This window comes from Aythya marila, assembly GCF_965140915.1.
Source record: "Aythya marila genome assembly, chromosome: 15".
In the NCBI taxonomy this organism is placed as follows: domain Eukaryota; kingdom Metazoa; phylum Chordata; class Aves; order Anseriformes; family Anatidae; genus Aythya; species Aythya marila.
The window spans coordinates 7098718-7118651 of record NC_139056.1 but is presented as its reverse complement, the minus strand read 5'-3'; the positions used below and the strand labels follow the sequence as shown (position 1 = coordinate 7118651).

Sequence of the window (19934 nt, the reverse complement as noted above, 5' to 3'; positions counted from 1 at the left end):
ATCACTGGGATGAGCATCCTGATCAGTTTGCTCCTAGACAGGGCTGCCATTCACTGCCAGGGGCTTGCCAGCAGGATGTGCTGGGGAAGGTGGACACATGCTTCTGTAGCACACGTTGGTCTCCTCGCGCACTTTGGCAGTATACTGAGGTAAGGCAGCCAATATTCTAGGGCAGACCTGGCAAGTCCTCACTGTGCTACTCCTTTTCCCTGTTTTGCATGAGTTTTTTAGCTCCCTTGTACATGATAAGTACTTTCAGGGAGGGGCAAGAAAGGGAAATGCTTTGTTGTTTTTTTTTTGGTTTGGTTTGGATTTCTTCTGTGTATTGTTTTCATAACAGGTGTTTACTTTTTTCCCTTTTTCAATGTATTTCCTATCAGTATTACAACTGTACTTCAGGGTTGTGGGGGCAGCTTGCCAGCACTTACCAGAATTCTGCAGTCAGAAGTATTTTCGTCACACTGGCATATAAACATGCTGTGAGCAAATCTGTCAGAGTAGCTCGAGAGGGACTCTGAGAACTGAGACATCTGTGCGCGTGGCAGTGCTTCCTGTCTCCAGGAGTTTTGGCCATCCTCTAGTGAGGTACAGACATTGCACTGAAGATGAGAAGAAAGGGATCAAACATATTGGTGAATTAGGCCTTTGTCCTCCCAGTGCTACCCTACCACAGTGCCTCTCCATCTAGAGTTCAGAACTGTTTTAGCCCTTAGCAAAGAGCATCACAGACCCAACAGGGACCTAATCATGTGAGAGGAAATTTTTCTTTGCTAATTTTATTTTGTACTCCTGACCAAAGGACTGTGAATATGGCCTTGTGAGGATAATGTGTTTTGTCCAGGATGGAGGCCCAGTGAATGTCTGCTCTGTGTGTGAGACAACATAGTGGTCCTGTAGAGTCTCAGGTGGGAGTGATGGCAGAAACAGCAGTCAGAAAGAGGAAGCAGAGCAAAAACAATCAAATTATGTCTCCTAAAATAATCCTTTTCTTTTAAAGGTGAAAAATGTCGAAGTTTTATTGACCTTGCTCCGGCTTCTGAAAAAGGTAAGACAATACAGTCAAGGCTTCTTCCCATTTTACAAATTGCATCAGTACTGTTTCTTGTCATACTTCAGTGCCAGGGGAAACATTACTTCCTAAGTACACAGGAACTTACATGTCATCCAGATTAGATGCAGCCAAGGGTTTAAGACAGATGTTTACTTAGTTTATGCAGACCTGTCGTTTCTCTGACGCATTTTTTCTTCATTTAGCTGCTTGGTTTTTGTTTTCTTTTTTTTCAAGTAAATGAAGATTTATATTGTAATAAAGACATCTACCTACTTCTTGTACCAATGAAGGTCACAATACATAGTTTCCTTAGGCCATGAAGACATTTATAGTCAGAAAACTGCAGTCACATTTATTTTCAGATACCAAATGGCACTTTGCGAGAGGAGATCATGTATCTGCTTGTTTATTTGACCTACCCTCAAAAAAAAAAGAAAAAAAAAAAAAGCAACTGTACAGAAAGGACAGGCTGCAAAGCTTTTCTTTACCTCATAATAGAGGTGAAAATTCTCTACAGCAATTTAAGCCATATTTCCTAAAAGTGTTTATCAGCAAAATAATAATAATAACAAATGAGTAGAGTTCAATTAACCAACAAATTGGGCAGCTGAGCACCCAGTTCTGCATCCCGCTTCCTGCTCAAGACAGAGCACTCTGCCCATAATTGAACAGGTGCACAAGCCCTGTACTGTCCTTCACACTGATGAGATTCTGGAGAATCCAAGGGGCAGGTGAAAACTCATGTCTGTATGAAGAAATGACACAACTTGTTAGATCACTTGAGACGATCACAAAACCTTTTGTGCATATGGTATGTTCATCAGGTTTGACAGAGGCAGAAAGCGGCATAAAGAAAAATTGTTCTTAGTCTAAATTATTGATCAGCTGGACAACTTGAAAGAGAAGAGTAATTACTATTAATAGTGGGGTATATCAGTGAGAGAGATAGTAACAGTCTCTGTGAAGTTTCTTGTAAGTATACTTGAATATATTATACAGATAATGGAAACCCAATTCTGGGTTTACTACCATTAATGGACTGTGAGCTAAATCTTACACACGGCAATGGGACCTTGGGCATAACAAGTCACATGAAACCACTAGCTCAATGTTAAGTATAGGTCAGAAAGCAACTGTCTTTTAGGAATCATTAGGAAAGGGCTGAGAACAGAGCAGAGAATATCCCATCACATGATGACTGTACACATTCAAGAATTGCTCTCTCTATAAAATATAGCGTAGTATTTTGTCCTTTTTAGTCCAGTTCACAGAATGGCAGCAAGAATACTCAGAGTTCTAGAAGGTTCTGTACAAGAAGGAGACTAAGAGTCTTCATCCTGAAGGAGAGAAATGTGAAAGGAGACAGAATGGACATTTATAAAGACATAAGAGGAACGGAAAAGGCAACAAGACGTAGTGTACATTGCATGACACTGTCAGGAGACAGACTCAAAACATGCACAATGTGTCTGTTTTAAAGGCAGTGGGATGGTTTTGTGCTTTATCCATTTTTCTGTGCAAGTTCATTATGGTTCATAATGCTGGGTTGCGTCACCCACACACTTTCCAAAACAGCACTTAGTACTGTAAGTATTTTTTGGTGTTGCTAAACACTGTCAGCATTTTTTTTTTCCAGTAGCGCTTTTAGAGTTGCTGCATGGTGTCAGTGTATATTTCTAGACTATTCTATTTTTCCTTTTTGAAGAAGTTAAGTTCATTTGGTATAGTTCTAGTGAAGAAAATTACTTCTATTTTTGAAGTCTATCCATGCAGTTGTATGGCATATTCACAGAAAGAGGGGAATGCTCAGCTGGAGATACAAAATACTGACTACCTGACTTACAAGCAGAAACAGGATAAACTCTGCAATTGTAGACCAAATTGACTCTGAAACATAGTCAATCTGAATTGTTCACCATCAGTCTTGTATTGTCCAGAGATCCTTACATAACATGAAAATTGTGTCAATGATGCCCAACTTATCATAGAATCATAGAATCACAGAATCATTAAGGTTAGAAAAGACCTCCAAGATCATCTGGTCCAACCATCCCCCTACCACCAATGCCACCCACTAAACCATGTCCCTAAGCACCACATCCAACTTTTCCTTAAACACCCCCAGGGACAGTGACTCCTGAACCTTCCTGGACAACCCGTTTCCAATGCCTAACCACTCTTTCTGAGAAGAAATTTCTCCTAATTTCCAACCTAAACCTTCCCTGCCGCATTCTGTCTTTTCCTATCTCTAGTTATGTGTGAGAAGAGGCCAACACCTTCCAGGTAGTTGGAGAGAGCAATAAAGTGTCCCCTGAGCCTCCTCTTCTCCAGACTAAACAGTCCCAGTTCCCTTAGCTGCTCCTGACAGGATTTGTGTTCCAGGGCCTTCAGCAGCTTCGTAGCCCTTCTCTGTATATGGCTGCAGGGCCTCAATGTCCTTCTTGTACTAAGGGGCCCAAAACTGAACACAGCACTCGAGATGCAGCCTCACCAGAGCAGAGTACAGGGGGATGATCACCTCCCTCGTCCTGCTGGCTACACTATTCCTGATACAAGCCAGGATGCCGTTGGCCTTGGCCACCTGGGCACACTGCTGGCTTACATGTATGTTCAGGTGAGCATTGACCAACACCCCCAGTTCCTTTTCCTCTGCACAGCTTTCCAGCCACTCTCCCCCAAGCCTGTAGCGTTATATGTTGTTTTTTTTTTGTGACAAAAGTGCAGGACCCAGCACTTAACCATGTTGAGCATCATCCCATTGGCCACATCCACCATCCATCTAACCTGTCCAGGTCCCTCTGCAGGGCCTTCCTGCTCTCCAGCAGAAACTTCGCTGTAGTATTCTTTAACTTCCTGACTTACTCTGTTCTTTTCTAATTAGAAACAACTTCCTAATTCTTTAATTTCTTCATCCTCTCACTCAGCATTGATGTTACTAAGCATCCCCTGTGCTGTAATACCCTTTTGAAAGAGATCAAAGAAATCAACACTTGAACCTGTATTTCTCAAATAGATCAATGAATGTATTGAGACCAGATGATTCCAGAGGGCTGACTTCTGCTCCATTCCAAAGTGAATCCTATTTAGAAAAGGTGGTAGCACTATGTAGCTGGCAAACAGCAGCTGGCAAGGGGCAGGAGACAGATTTCCCCCACTTTTGGAGCAATGAGAAACCAGTGAACACCTCCACGTTCTTGTGACATTGATAGGGCATGCAGACTGGTCAGAAGCTTGTTAGCTATTCAGTAACACCCGATGCTGGGACAGATACTTGATTCCTCTTCCAAGTAAATGAGATATTGATAATGTACAGCAAATATGTAAAAACCGAGGGCCTTTTTCTGAGGTAAGCTATACTAACATATTTTGGTTTCCACAGACCATTGTGTAACTGGATTTTTTTAGACTAAATTTATCTTTACAATAAGACTTCAGCTTATTCCCGTAAACACATTCTTGGTATAACTTACCACTTAAAAGTGTATGTTCAAGGTTTTAATTGTCTAAAATGTCTCTATTCATGCATGCACTATTACTGCAACTGGGCACTTAGCTTCCCAAATTTTTCTTTTCAGTTGGTTTTCCCTGATCCAAATAAGACCTCTATCTAACCAACTTCTATGCTAAATACAGGTTGTTGAAGCCTGTCAAAATACTTCCAAGCACATCATCTTCCACTTTTAAGGCATGCTGGAAAGAAGTCTATGAACAAACTTAGCCTGGTTGTGTAACCAGTCTCTTCTAGAGTCCATCACCAATTAACAGCAAGTCAGTATAAAACCGCTTCATAATATTTAAAACCTTCTTAGCAGAGGAAAGGAAATTTAATCTATCTCTAGTGTAGCTGGATACCATATTTCTGAACAGCTATTATAGCCTTTGCATATATTGCACCAGTGCCATCTACTAAAAAGAGGCAAATCTGAGCAGCAAGATTTGGGGCAAACAGACCCACGGAATGGTATAAATAATCATTCGCAACCCACGCTAGGAGAGCTCTCCCCTACACTTAAGTCAGCTGCCAACAATCTGCCAGAACCTTCTAAGGCTAACATTGAATTTATTACCTATTGCTGTTTGTTAATGCCAAATCTGCTTAATAAAATCAGCTTGGTGATGGTAGGTAATAAATAGAAAAAACATTTTCTGTGTTCACAAATATTTTGTATGACAGTTTCCATTCAGTAATGATAAAGGATGGTAGGGTGGTAACCAAGGCTGGTTACTTTGGCCAGGATTCTTAACGGGCAATCACTGAACAGTTATTGTTGGGTCCCATGCTCTGTGCTATTTTCTAATTTTCATTACAGATGTGAGTAGCAAGGGAGCACGTATTTCCAAAAGGAGTTGGAAGGAAACTGCTACCTGATCTTTAAGTTCTGAATTGCTCCTGGGATCTTCTCCACAAAATGTGATCAAAGTTTTGCTCCTGCTGAGTATTTTTATGTCCAAAGAAGAAAAGTAACCTGTTTAGTGAAGGACATTTATGTGTTAGAATGGAAAATGCATGCAGTTTTTAGCTCCTTGGTCCATTTTTAAATATACCTTCCAACCTTTCTTCTCCCTTTGGGCTGTTCAAAACAAAGCTTGCTAACACAGCTTTCTGTCAAGCTCCCTGATGCAGTGCCCATCCAGAACACTGTGGCTGCGACACATTCCATCACAATTTTCCTTCTCTCATCAGCCCTTTTGGGTGTACCTTCTAGCTCCTATCACTTCAAATCTGTGCCTGAGAGAAATTCCAAGAGGCCATGGAGGATACAATAAAAAGGAAGAAAGCAAAGCCAAATACTATGCCTGGGAACAGCAGCACCACAGTATAAAGCAAAAGGTAGCAATATGTCCCACCAAATGATCTGACAAATGACACCACATATAAAGGCCTGTTCCTCCCTCTGCACAGAACTGTGTAGAGATTTGAACTCCCTCATTCTTCCCTAAATGTATAAATGTCAGCTGTGAGATCAGGAGAATGAAGAGTCATAACTGGCTAGACTCCCTATCCAAGTGAGGACTGGGATATATACAGAGGAAGTTACTTGGAAACGGCATCTGTGCTGAAATAACTTTGCTGGGGAAGAGGGAGGGCTTGCAGGGAATGTGGTGCCTCTGAGGGTTTTTGGGATGGTGCTCAGTGTGGCCATGACTCATGTGCATTCCAAACACCTGGAGTGCCTGCACCGTGTGCTGAAATGTGGTGTCTGGCCTGAGGAGTACAGACTCACTGGGAAGCTGCTTCAGGAACAGGCTAAAAGGTTGTTGGCTCAAAGTTTAGAGATGGTTGCACCAACACAGGACAGGATTCACATAGGATTCACAGGACAAAATCCCTACAGGTATGGTACAATCTCAGCTAGTACTCCGTAATTCCTCACCTGCTTCAATTGTCATATCTATGGAGTAATACCACCCAAAAAATAACAAAGTAAGAGGTCATGAGCAACTGCCCATACAGCATTGCTTTCTACTTATTCACAGGGTAATTCACATGCATAAAATAAACAATACTTTTCAGACACCATGAAAATTGAGGCAAGGTGAAATCTGACAGAAAATGTTCATTGCTAGTGAGTATTTAACACTCAGAATTGTTACAGAAGACTTTTTAAATTATAGAGTGCACTGTCAAAGATAGAAGGTGCCTTCTGTATGTCCTCTATACAGATCATGATAATGCATCCTGTAGAGATGAAAAAATAAAAGTTATGTATTGACTAAAAAGTAGCTGGCAAAAGTAGGATGGCAAACAAATAAACAAATAAAGTCTCACCTAAACAAAGAAGAAGAGAAATCTGAGCTAAATCCATACATGTTTCTAAACCAGCACTACAACAGCGGGTAACAAGAAAGAAAACTAGATGCCTGATTTTAATGGATACTGACATAATTAGTGTATCAGAAATTTGATGGGAGAAAGATAACTAGTGGGACAATAATGTAACGGCAATGATATTACACTCAAACCCAAAGCAGGTATTGTGCACTCAAGTTGAATTAGAATAACAAGGTAATGTCAGTAACAAGCAACACCATCTCTGTAATTGGATTCCATTCCATTCTCGGAGAAAAAGTACAGAACTATGCTAGTGATCACCCATTGGGGTGGCCAACAGTAGCAGGGTCAAACTTTGTATTAGGGATGGTATAAGGACAAGAAAGAAAATAGTAGGAGACAATTTTAAAATTCCATACGTAGACTGAGAAAATGTCACACTAGATATGATGCAGAGCCTAAAATTTGAAGAAATGTAACGGATATGGAAAAATTAGTCAAGAAACTTGTAACTCTTTACTTATTCCTGAGGGGTGTGGGAATGTTGATTCACAATGGTTCTAGGAGATACTTTGCATCTGTGACTAACATACACAGATTCAGCATCCTTGCAGAGTGAATAAGTCAAAAAACAAACAGCAACAACAAAAAAAAAAACTTGTGAATTAGGAAATGTAAGAGAAACAAGCACTAATTAAAAGAAATGAAAGGTTCAGCTAAAATCCCTCCATGGGGAACTGTACAGGGGCCGGTGCTCTTCCAAAAGTGCTTGAGAAAATGGTTGAACAGCTTATTGCTGATAATGGGCCATTCACGGCACTAAAGAAAAATGAGTAGAAAAAAAATGCAATTGCGGTGAGTGAGAGGGGAAATGGCAGATAATATTTGATGTTGATAAATGCAAAGTGGTGAACACGAAGAATAATCCTACCTTTACAAATATAGTGATGGCTTCTGAATTAGCTTTTACCCCTCAGGATAGAGTTCTTGGAGTGGTGACAGACAGTTCTATGAAAACATCAATTTAGTGCTCTGCAGAGATTAAGATGAAAAGAAATATTAGGATCATTGTAGAAAATAAAGAACATAACAAAAAAATATCATCATGCCACCACATGTATTCATGATGTACCCACCCACGGCACTCTGAGTGCACTCCTTATCCCTCCCTTTCCTGTGCCACCTCAAAAAAGATATGATAAAATTTAAGAAGAGAGGAGAATGACAGTCAAAAATAGGAAACCCTTTTTTGTATGAGAAGGAAAACACAGAACAGATTTCAGGATGGAAAACACAAAAATGAAACTCAAACCAGCCAATTAAATTTTTTTTTTCTTTTTTCTTTTTTTTCTTTTTCTTTGTGTGCATGTGTACTATGTAGATGAAGAAGAAGAAAAGAGGATAGCTTTTCTATAACTGCTTCGACCACCTAGAGACCTACATCCAGTGAAAAGAAATGTAACTGGTTCTCCTGTAAGAATTGCACACTTCCCAAAACAGTCCCTATTGTCTTCTTAAATACTTCATATCCTGCTTACATTAATTTTAATATAATTTTAATAGGGTTTTATATATGTATTTTTATATATATATATATATTTATATATACATATACCCACACAATCAAGTACCTGTGCACTTGTATAAGGAAAGTTATGTAGAAAAAAAGATCTTGCTAACCTTTTATTTGTGTTTTCTGACACATCTGTTGTGAATTGTAAGTTGTTTTTAAGAGCCATTAAATATACAAAGAAGAAACCATGCTTAGGATCAGAATTTAGGTAAATTTGCATTACGAAGCAATAAGCTTGCTTTTCGTGCTGGTAATTCAAAAGGCATGGAGAACATTGTTTCTCTGCTGTAGGGAATGGTAGCCACAAGTTCTGAGTATAACTCATTTCTCAGCCCAGTGCTGAGGAAGTACATTAGCAGTGCTAACTCTAGTTCTTCAAAGGAAATATTTAACCCAAAAATATTAATTAATGCACATGGGATAATCCTGATTTAGGGTGTTTGTCATGAGCTTTCCCATTATATTACTCTACTGTATTCACACTAGGATACAGAGAATGTATGCAAAAAGATATTCCACAGGTTGTTCAATGTCCTATGCAGGATTAAATTTAGAATCAAGCCCAAAGTCATGCCATCAAACTAAAGAAAATTATTTTATTTAGCTCACAGCTCAAACTCACCTTTGAAATTAAAGAAACCAGCAAAGAACTATAGCTAAACAAAACCAAAACAGCTGGCACTTCTTCTATCTCCTGAAGCAGTTTCTGCTGATTTTATTTGTCATATGGTCTTTCACGTTCTGCAAACTATAGTCTTATCTGTGTGCTGCTCCTTTGCATTTTTTGACTGCCTTAGTTTTACAATACCAGATAGTTTTAGGTATGCCCAATGTCTTTCAGGATTATGAAGCTTTCTTTGTTTTGGAGGGAACTCTCTTAGTTTTGTGGTCTGTTTCTCTCATCCCACATCTTTTACACTGCCGCACAAGAGGAGCAGACAGATGGTCTGATATTATGAGACTGCATTAACCAACAGATGGACTGACTGCTCAGAGCTGAGTCCCTGTGCCAGCCACAACAGCATGCTCAATGTTTATTCCTTCCACCATTTTTTATTGATCATTCCAACATTTCTGGCTTATAATTCCACTCTTGGAGCAGCAGACGTGAGCCAATGACTAAAACCATCAAAATGCAACTGAAGAGAAAGCATGAGATTTATGTGACCATTTTAAGCTTATTTTAATTCCTTTCACAAACAAGATGCATAGCATTTCACAAAATGTACCTGTTTGTATATTTTTCCTCTCTTCTCTCTCACAGTGAACATGGGGAGGAGAGATTAATTTGAGATCTAGGTGTCAGTTCTAACATAATGGGCATGTCTGGAAAAAGAGAGCAATGACAGACAGAGGGTCTAGAAACATAGGGGGAAGCTAGTACAGAGTGGGAGAAATGAAGCAAACAGGATCAAAAATGCAGAGAAATTAACTCTCTACATATATAAACAGCCTATCTTAAAAATCACTAGTGTAAGAAACCCAAACCCGTAAGTCTACAGAACACTCACCATAAAAGCAACACCTATTACATGAACATTGAAACAGCTGTCACTGTACCAGTAGCATTATGCTATTAGTTCTGGAATTGAATATTAAAGAAATAACTAGATTTCCCCTGTTGTGGCAGACCACGGTGGGTGCCATGAAACAGGGTGCCATCTCAGTCAGGTCTGATAATCTCAAAGAACACATCACTCTGTTCCACTGTTTCTAGCACATAGTTGTTTGTTGTATGAAGTGTGAAGGAGGAAAAAACTCAAAGCCTCCACCAGCTCGTATCAGATTTTCTCAGACAGATGAAGGCTGAGTTGATGGAGGAGAGACTATGTCTCATCGTAGCTCAGCTGGACTCCTGACTATCAGAGCAGATATTTAACACTGAATTATGAGGGACCTGGCAAGTGTAAACCTTTTCAAGATCTCTTTGGCTCTCTGCACCATGGTCCAGTCTTATAACTCACCCAGGGACAGCATGGCACAGTGTGACAGTTCAAATGAGGCTGTTTTAGTCAGACCCTTGAATACAACAAAAAGAAGGGCAGTTCTGTTATTAGAATGGCTGGTAAGCAGTAACTACATCTCATCTTCAGCAGGGAGCACAGGCTGAAGTAGTAGGTGTTTCCAAGGAGGATAAAATCCCATTGAGATATTGTCAATGTACATTTACCACAATTAGGAAGATGATTTTCTGTTGGAAAGGGCCCACAGGAATGACTCTGGACTATCAGTCCTTGGGCATTGCTCAAGGAATGCCAGGGTGATCAGGAGGCAGTGTCACATAGCTTGGCAGGTAACACATTTCCAAACCACTAGTCAAAATGCAAGACTAACATTTTCATGCACACAGTTCCTGCCTGTACTGCATATAATACAGTTAACATGACTCAGCAAACTCCTTCAGGAATAGCAGTATGATTTTCCCAGAAGAGATTTTTTACAAGCAAACAGCTCATGTTTATGGATTAAAACTGCTTTGAACTCTTAACAGCAATTTCTCTCTCAGCCACCTCCTCTGTATTGCCTTGAGAACAAGCACTAATATTGGATTTTTGATAGTCACTTTCATGACCTGGCCAGCCTGAAGAAGCAGGCCAGGAGGGGATTTAAATATTATTATTTCATCTGGAGACAGGACTTCACAATCTGGCATGAGAAACTGTTGTCATAATGAGCTGGCAACAAAAATCTACTTTTCTGATTTACAAATAAATATATAATCATAAGCATATGGCATAAAACTCCCTGCTTGTATGTGAATGTGGGTGATAAGAAGTGTAGATGTGTATTTATATTCTCTAGAACTGGTTTGTCAGCTGTATTATTCTCAAGAGCACAACAGTAGATGAAATTATGGAACTTTGTGGTTCCATGAACACTGGGAAAGTCTTCTTTATCAGCCCACACATAATATAATTCAGATGGTATCAAATTCTTGGTATTTCAGTCCCAATTTGCTATCAAGCCTGAGAATGGCTTTACTAACGTAACACAAAACAATGAAGAATCATCTTTGCATGCTGTGTGGGAAAAAGCACAGAAGTGCACGTCAGTAATTTCTTCACATTCTTGAGGTAAATGTAACCAGAACTTTCTGATATAAAAGTTGGAGTCAGCAACTGTTGCTTATTTTTGATAGGAAATTGCGGTGGATTTTAAAAAATAATACTTGATGCTTCAATATGTATTTTTGCTCAGGCTACTGTGAACGGCCCCTAGTTTTTCTTATTTAAAAAAAAAAAAAAAAAAAAAAAAAAGCCAGATGCATACCACAGGATAACCTACAAAGACAACAGCAGTTACTTCTGTTTCATATTTGTGCTTCTTAAACTAGTTACTAGACAGGCTAAATCTGCTCAAAATTTCTGGAAGTCTTTGGACTGCTTAATAGAGAATTCATTGAAGTGTGGTATGATGCATGGAGTTCTTCTAAACATAATTTCTATGACGTTTTTCAGGATTACTTTTTCAAAACTCAGTGTTGAAGATACCTGATTCAGAATGCTCCTTGGTGAGAGGTAATAGTGTGATCATTTACAGGGCCTTGCCTAGTGCTCAGGGCTGACATACTAAAATAAATTCAAATTTTGTGAAGAATTTTTGAGCCTTGAAACTCATTAAAGCTGAGGTAAAGCTTCTTTATCTCATTGTCAAAAAAAAATAAAAAATCAGGTTGCTTCTTTTTTTCCATTCCAGAATTGCCTGCAACATCCTTTTGTTAACATGTTGTCTCTATGCAGTATTTGCACTCAACATGATCACCCACTTCTGAAGATATGCACTTAGGTATCTATGATTCTGCTACCAAAATCATGATGCTGTCCTCCACTGTCAGACAGGAAAATGAGGAACTGATCTGATCTTGTCAGACAGTTATGTTGCAATTGAGTTTCCATTTTCAATCACAATGAATGGCTTGTTCACTTCACATGTAGTTGCTGGAAAATGAATTTGCTTGGCATGTAGCAATGTTGATTCAGTGGCTGAGTCGTTTTCCAGGGTGATCTCAAAGGTGAAGCACTCTTCTCTGAGGAGGTGGCAATGGTGATTTTCACCAGGAACGCCACAGAGAAGACAATCTGTTAGCACGTTGTTGAGGAAATAACAATAGTGTGATGCTTGGGGATACAAAGAAGTTCATTTATGTCCTGGCTAACTTGTTGGTCTTCTCAGAATCTCTGTACAATGACAGAAGCACAGATGAAAAACATCCTTTAAGCATCGCTATGTTTGCATTTTATGCAAAGCTGGTGATCAGATAGTAACCTGTTTTGAGATGAGATGATATGAAGGGCCTTCTGAGGTAGGACTCCTATGATATAAGTGAACTTATGTGGACTTTTTCCAGCTCTGCCCTCTAAAGTTCCAGTTGAGCAGCTCATCCCAGGTCATGTTCTTACAGTGCTTTAGTTTCTCAAGAAGGTTGTCCTGAAAATAGCTATTCCCTCTTGCCTCCAGGAATAGCTCTACAGTCTGATAGTGAGCTTCAGAACAATCCGACGTGCAGCATACCCCACGTAAAAATTGTGAAGCAGGAGCAAAGAACCAAAGTGGCCCACAGTACACTAATGGAACTCTATCATTGTCAGCAACCCTGTCAAGGAGGTGATGGTCTGGTTAGTGTGGAAGCACCTGAGGAAGAAATGGCAAGATAAGGTGTATCAGAATAGTAGGTGTTGATGGTACTGAGATTAGTAGGTCATCAAAATCCTACTGTCCATCCATCTGCAGCTTCTCAGGCCACTAGGCTGGGAGACATAGGAAAGCAAATAAATTGTGATATGTAACAGAGACATGATATAACAGCAAAACAGATGATTGTCAGCTCCTAGTTGGGACAAAAAGGCACATGCAAACAGTACATTGTTGCTAACCTACAGAAAGCACAGAAGACATGAGGAGGACTTGACAGACAGCATCCCTTATTCTTTGTATCATTTCAGAGAATCCTGGAAAGACTGGCTGAACACACTTGTGCTTGTGAGAATATGTGTGTACAAGGGTGTAAGTGAAATCATCTTATTTATTGATCTATTTATTTCTTTTTAAAGTAGAAGACCTTCCTTTCCTCAGAGGTCTCACATTGCTGCTGCAATGTTGCACTATTATTTCCTGCAAGGTGAGAAGGAATGACACACTGCCTGACTAATGCTGCACATTATGAGGAAGAGGCAGTCAGAACCTAAAATCTTTCTGCATTAACAAGGGATGTCCTTGGCATAACACACACATCTTAGGTGAGCTCTGTACATGAGCTCGCAGCAGCATTCTGTGCACACATCAGACTGATGAAGAAGGATGAAGACCAAAACATGAGAGAAAGAATACAGACCCTCAGATACAGGCCATTGAGGTAGGAGACTCCTAATGAATCAAGCACTAACTTTTCTGAAGGAAATATTTTCGCAAAGGCTGAGTTAAGTCAGACAAACCACTGGAGCAGAGGACAGAGGCTGATAGGTACTAAGACAGACACAAAAGGTGACAGCAGAGAAGACAGGAAAAGAAGAGAAAAATACTCAGAAGAGCTTCTTCCCTGTCATCTTGAACAACTGAGGTTTCTTCAAGAAAGGGTGCTATCTACTTTGCTCGAAGGAGGCATTTGAGGTTGTAAGTGGAGGTAAGTCATGTCAAGTGACTGCCTGATGAACCTCCAGTTGAGAGAGGAGCAGTGGGACATCAGCATCAGCATAGATCAAAGAGTCACTCTCTCCTGAATTAATAACCCAAATCAACTGTTCTGCTTCTATTCATCTTGTACATGAAGATGTAAAATCCAGATACATCTTACATTTGCAGGATGTTATTATTTCAGATTAAATTCAAAATCAAAGCAGGCAGGGCAGAATGTATTCAGACCTGTATAAACATTCTATGTGTGACTTACCTTCCCCTATATTAAATAGATTTTTAAAAAGCACAAAGTAGATGTTCAGTGTACACCACGAAATAAGACATGAAAGTCAGACATCAAGTTCCTTTATAGGTAGGATCAGGACCCAAAGAAGAAGAAATAATTGGCTATGCTTTCCACAGGAAACTTACCCAGTCTATGTGTCTCATTGGAAAACAGTTTCACAGGACAGCAAAACTAATCTCTCATTGAGACTTAACTAACATTTGCAGTTCCCCATGTTTATTTCCCCTGCTGCATACATTCATGTAGCAGCACTTAGGTCGGGCCCCTAATGAAACTATTATTGGATGAAGTGGCTGGAATTCCTTTGTGCTACTCTTCCAGGGTGCTTTCCCGCTGACCTCTGATCCCTTTCCTGGCTCTGGGCATCCATTGCTGACATTGACATTAAACTGGTAAGATTGACATTCCCCTCCTCCAGCAACTTTAGTTTAAAGACCTCTTCACCAGCTTGGCAAGCCTGTAGCCGAAGATGCTCTTCCCCTCCTCTTGCCCTGTTTGACCAGAGGGATCCTATTTCTCTCAGCAGCACTTGTTCCTCAGACTCCTTTGCTTGGAGAAGCCAAATCATTTCCTGTGACAGCAGCCACGCAGTCAGGTGTGCCTTCCTCCTCTGACTTTCTCCTTCCCCAGCAAAGTGTATGGGAGGAGGTGAAGCAGTTACAACACAGCAGAAACTGCACTGCTGAGCTCTTTTACTCACTGCTCTTCTGGACATGTTAACCTGGCCTCTCCCACACAGACATACTGTGCACCTCTTCAGTTTCTTGGCATTTCTCAAGCACACTACACTTGTGTCAACCGCACCGACCTTCAAACACCCTTATTGCCTAGTTGGGCAATAAGTAAAGCTTATATACAGGTGATGTACATCCACTAAACCTCACAAACCAAAATAAAGAAATTCTAATATGGTCAGTGAGACCACACTGACTTTCCCAGCTTCTTGAAGCTCCTGGCTCTGAGGGCTTTTTGAAGACATTTACATTGAAGCTTACTTTTCTCTGCTACTCCTGGTAAACTGCATTAGCTTGCTTATTGAGTAGTGTGCTATTGGAATTTTGGTGGTGGTATACAAATATGCCTATGCATCTGGCAGGCATTCTTAAATCTTAGAAAACCTCCAAGCTCTTGGTTTCTTCAGTCAGTCTGAAATACTTACAAGCCACTGTAAGGTGAATGAATGACAACTGCAGTTCATCCTTTGTATAAAATGGGTTTTGAAGCTTTTTGAAGCCTTTGCACTGGAAGATGGGGAGGAAGCACTAGCAATCAGGCTGGAGAGAAACAGCAAAAAGAATCACCAGAATTTTGGAAGTTAAGTTAGTATGGCTGGTTGTTTACAATTCTGAACAAAACACACAATGGGTGGCACATTTTATTTACCAAATAAATCTAGGTCTGGCTCACAGGTGAAAATAACATTTTCATCTGCTCAGAAAATAAATCATAATTACTTTATAAGCCTGCATCAAACAATGCTAAGCATCAGAACCTAGTATTAAGGCCTCTTCTATTATTCCCACAGCACCAAATCTCAAATCTGCATTTAATTTGGAAGCAAGCCAGAGACTGTTATAGTATGTGTGAGGAGGTTGGTGCACTTTTCTTAGAAATGCCCAGTTTACCAGTGTTAGTGAGCACTAATATTACAGGGGTACTGGGAGATGCTGTACACTGCAATATTATGCCCAGCACCATTCTGCACAACCCAAGCCTATTTTGCCTTTAATGCCCTGGAAAGATGCTGGAGGTGATCAGAGCAAATGATCATTACAGAGACATGAGACTAAGGGGGGTGAGAGTAGGGATCAGGTGCATGGCATAAATGGAGAAGAAAGAAATCTTGCAAGGAAATGGGTTGATACAAAGGGATGGATTTCTTGCCAGGAAAGCCACACCACAGCCTTGAACTGCAGTCACTAACACAGCACTACTCTGGTCTGCAGATACCAGTAATGAGTATCTGTGAGAGCTGATACAGGGAATAAATAACCATCCAGGCAGATTTGTTGTGTATTACTCTTTCAAGGCTGGATTGAGACATTTATGAATTAGAACTAGTTAGGGCTTTATGTTGCCTCAGGTTATAGGTCAGGTTTACATAATCTGATTCTTTGTGACTCAAGGCATTTCATCATTTTCACGTCACAGAAACTTCTGGTTTTGACAAAATGAGGTAAAATCCCTCTTTAATCCTCCTGTATCTTAGAACAAGACCCTTGCTGTCTCTCATTCCTGTTTCTTTTCAGAAAAGTGTTACCAGTTGCCCTGATAGCAAACTAACTAACAGGTGTGAGAAGAACAGGTGTTTACTGCTGATGGATGCAATATTACACAAAAAGTCACTGTAAAAAATTAAAAGGCTTATTTATGGCTATCCCTGTACCATTGTTTAAAAACTCAAAAGGTCGTATATAGTGGCAACAGCTAAAAGCACATACTAATTAGATACAATTATAATGGCAACTTCCCAGACAAAATGTGAGCTGGGATCATCCTTGTCATTGACAGGACACTCAAATATTTGATAGAAGTGAGACTGTGTATCTCATTTGCTAAGCTCAACTACATGCATTACCACACATGTTCTTCCAAGGAGGAGAGAACTCTGTAGTAGTCTCTGTGGTTACAAATAGCGTTTTCTAACATAAATCATTGTCTTCAGATGCTTAATTTTCCATGTTTCAACAGCTTAGGCTGTGATTTTCCATCCCTGCTCATTGTTTCCAGGTGAGTTCTCTAGCTATCAGGTTAACAAATGTACTGAGGAATTCTAGCAGATTCTCATGCAGAAACAGCTATTAGAAATCTGGCAGAGACTTACTATTATCATCTGTTACCATCCACTCAAATTTACCCCATGGCTTGCTGACTTTCAAGGACTCCTGCTAGAGGCTTTGTGCTGAAATATCCAGATGTAACATCCACCATGAATGAATCAGTCTCACACAGCCACTACCAAAATGAACCACTTACCTGTGCACAGCCCCAAAGAGCTACAAAAGTTGAGGTTCAAACAGGGCACATCAACTCTTCCCTTCTCCCTTTCAAACCCATCTGGGGTTTGAAAACACAGAAGGCAGCACAATTTTATTTTTATTTTTTATCTGCAGCTGCTCAACTGGGTGTAATATAAAAACTGGTTCCACACTGCTCGCATTCTGGTATTAGCTGGAGCAGCAGAGATCTATGCAGTGGATCCAAATACCCCAAGTCAGAGCATTCATTCAGCAGAACATTCACTTCTGTGAAAGAGAGCTTCCAAGAATGGGGCCCAAGACTATGCTCTAATACATATTTTAAAGTCCAGACTGGAAACATTTTCTTTGAACAGTCTTGCAAAAAGGAGGTATCCAAGACTGTTCATCTCCCACCAACCCAATATGCTCTAAGAGAATATGTGCTATCACCACAATGCATGCCCATCTGAAGTATGACATAGTGGGGGAAAAATGGACTCTGTCCTGTGTTTTGGGTCACAGGAGACAAGATGTTTTAGGTATACCCAAAGAGGTTCTCTGGCCAAGCTGGGATCCTAAGCAACAGCTTTGTCTTTCTCTAGCATCTTCACCACCCTTCTGTACTTCAGATTTTTATTCACCACCTGTTCTACTTCTCAAAGCTTGTGTAGTTGTTTACTAAATTTAATCTACTGGAATACCCAATTACTGATAAATATTCTTGATTTTGTAATTAATTTTTATCAACTTTAACCTCATGAAACTATTTACCAAATAAGTGACTGGTTGCTCCGCTTGTACTTTGCAGGTGTCCTGTGGCTGTCAGTAGTATCTGAAGTGTTGTACATCATGCTGTTAATCGTTGGATTCAGCCTTATGTGCCTCGAGCTCTTTCATTCAAGCAGTGTAATAGATGGGCTCAAGTTAAATGCCTTTGCTGCTGTCTTCACTGTGCTTTCAGGTATGAATGTTCCTTTTTTTTTTCTTTTTTCTTTTTCCTTTTTTTTTTTTTTTTTTTTTTTTCCCTGGGAACATGGACAAATAAAAATTCTAAAACTTTGAAAGAATAAAAACTGGGAGCTACAAGACTCTTTTATCCTTGGTTAGCTATCACATTTCCACTGCAAGCTGGGAGCAAGGACAGCATTATAATGTTGTCTCTTGCCAAAGAGAAGTAAAAAAAACATAGTCCTGATTTCACAATGGCAATGCAGTTATTAGCATCTCCCACAGCCCACACAGCCATTACTATACCCTCAGGTAATGGGAAATGAAAAATATATAGTGTTGAAAATTATTTTTCCCCAAGAAAGTGTTGTAGTAATTACACTTAGGAGCAAACCCAAGAATAATGTGGGGACGTGCAACTTCCAGAGCAACTGTTCAGGCTATTTTCATGCTGTCTGTACCTGGAGCCTTTTAGCATATGAACTTGAGGAATTCACTTCTCTAAAAAGAGTTATCAAATCTGGCCATGTAATTGAGGACCAATTCACTCTGCGCTGTCTAAAAACTCCACTTCCCAGGATTTATAGAAGCAACCATCCACAGATGGCTTTTGTGATCACTCCTAGATGGACTTCGTTGGCAAGAAGAACTTCTGCAACACAAGAGGATTTTATTCTGCTGTATTTCAATCTGAAAGACATTATAACATGCAGTGCACATTTCTGTGAAGGAGCCTCAGACTTCAGAGATTGCCTCAAATTGTGAATTACAGTTAATGATATAAAACTTAGCTCAGAAGTAGACCTGAAGGGACCAAAAAAGATAAAATAAAATCTGGAAAAACCACCAAAGCATAATAGCATAATTTTCAGATTTGGATGGCATTTGGATTTAAAAAAAAAAAAAAAAAAAAAAAAAAAAGGTTCAGTTTTCAAACAATGTGGCATTATCAGAAAAAATATTTACAGGAGTTGTTTCTTTTTCACTTTGCCATTAACTGAACTTTTAAAGTTTTGTGAGAATTACAAAGCTTTCTTTCCTACATGTCTTTTTGTTTTTATTTATAAGTAGAATGCAATTATGTTCCAAATATAAATTTTAAAATTTTGGGAGGAAAAGGATAGAAAAGGAGGAAAAAGCAAAAATAAAAATACAACATTCATCTGCATCAACAGAGGAGTGGCCAGCAGGTCAAGGGAGGTGACTGTCGTTGTATGAGTCTATGATATTTAATCAATGAAAAACCAAGATCCCATTTATATGATTTTGGCTTCCCTTAATAAAAAACTATTATCTATAGCTTGTATCTATAATCTATATCTTATATATTGCATAATGCCATTGACAGCAGAGACAAGTGTCCACCCCCAACATCCCCGCCCCAGTTAGGCAGAAAAAGCAATAAATGACTCAGTTTCACTTTGGTGCCTGAATTTCAGCAGTCTCTGTCCAAGACCTCCCACTCACCTGTGTCACTGGACTGGCATCCCAGCCTCCCATACAGTGGAGGTCTGAACATTATTGAAACCCCCATTAAATCTTTGTACGATGGAACAGAACAGAACAGCCTTGCTGAAGTTAGTTCTAGCCTTGTCAAACCTCCTGATGGCTCCAAGTGACTATGACAAGCCTCAGGGTAGTCTGTAATACTTTTATCAAGGTCGAAAAGTTACTGAGAGAAGGTATATGACCAGCAAGACACAAATTTT

General features: G+C 39.7%; 1 protein-coding gene and 1 long non-coding RNA gene across 3 annotated transcripts in view; one reads left to right on the top strand and one right to left on the bottom strand.

The window, feature by feature from the left end:
- Positions 1–19934, top strand: part of GSG1L (GSG1 like) — a 62821-nt gene that overhangs the window by 20015 nt on the left and 22872 nt on the right. For both annotated transcript variants that reach the window (XM_082772836.1, XM_082772837.1), the window contains exons 2-3: positions 998–1045; positions 18086–18238. In XM_082772836.1, coding sequence (XP_082628962.1) covers positions 998–1045; positions 18086–18238 — 201 coding nt within the window. The remainder of the gene's footprint in view (positions 1–997; positions 1046–18085; positions 18239–19934) is intronic.
- LOC309884133 lies at positions 521–18142 on the bottom strand. Its single transcript, XR_014318564.1, has 4 exons — positions 18049–18142; positions 15477–15591; positions 7756–7856; positions 521–599 (listed from the first exon to the last, which is right to left on the bottom strand). It is a non-coding gene; the product is annotated as an uncharacterized lncRNA (long non-coding RNA).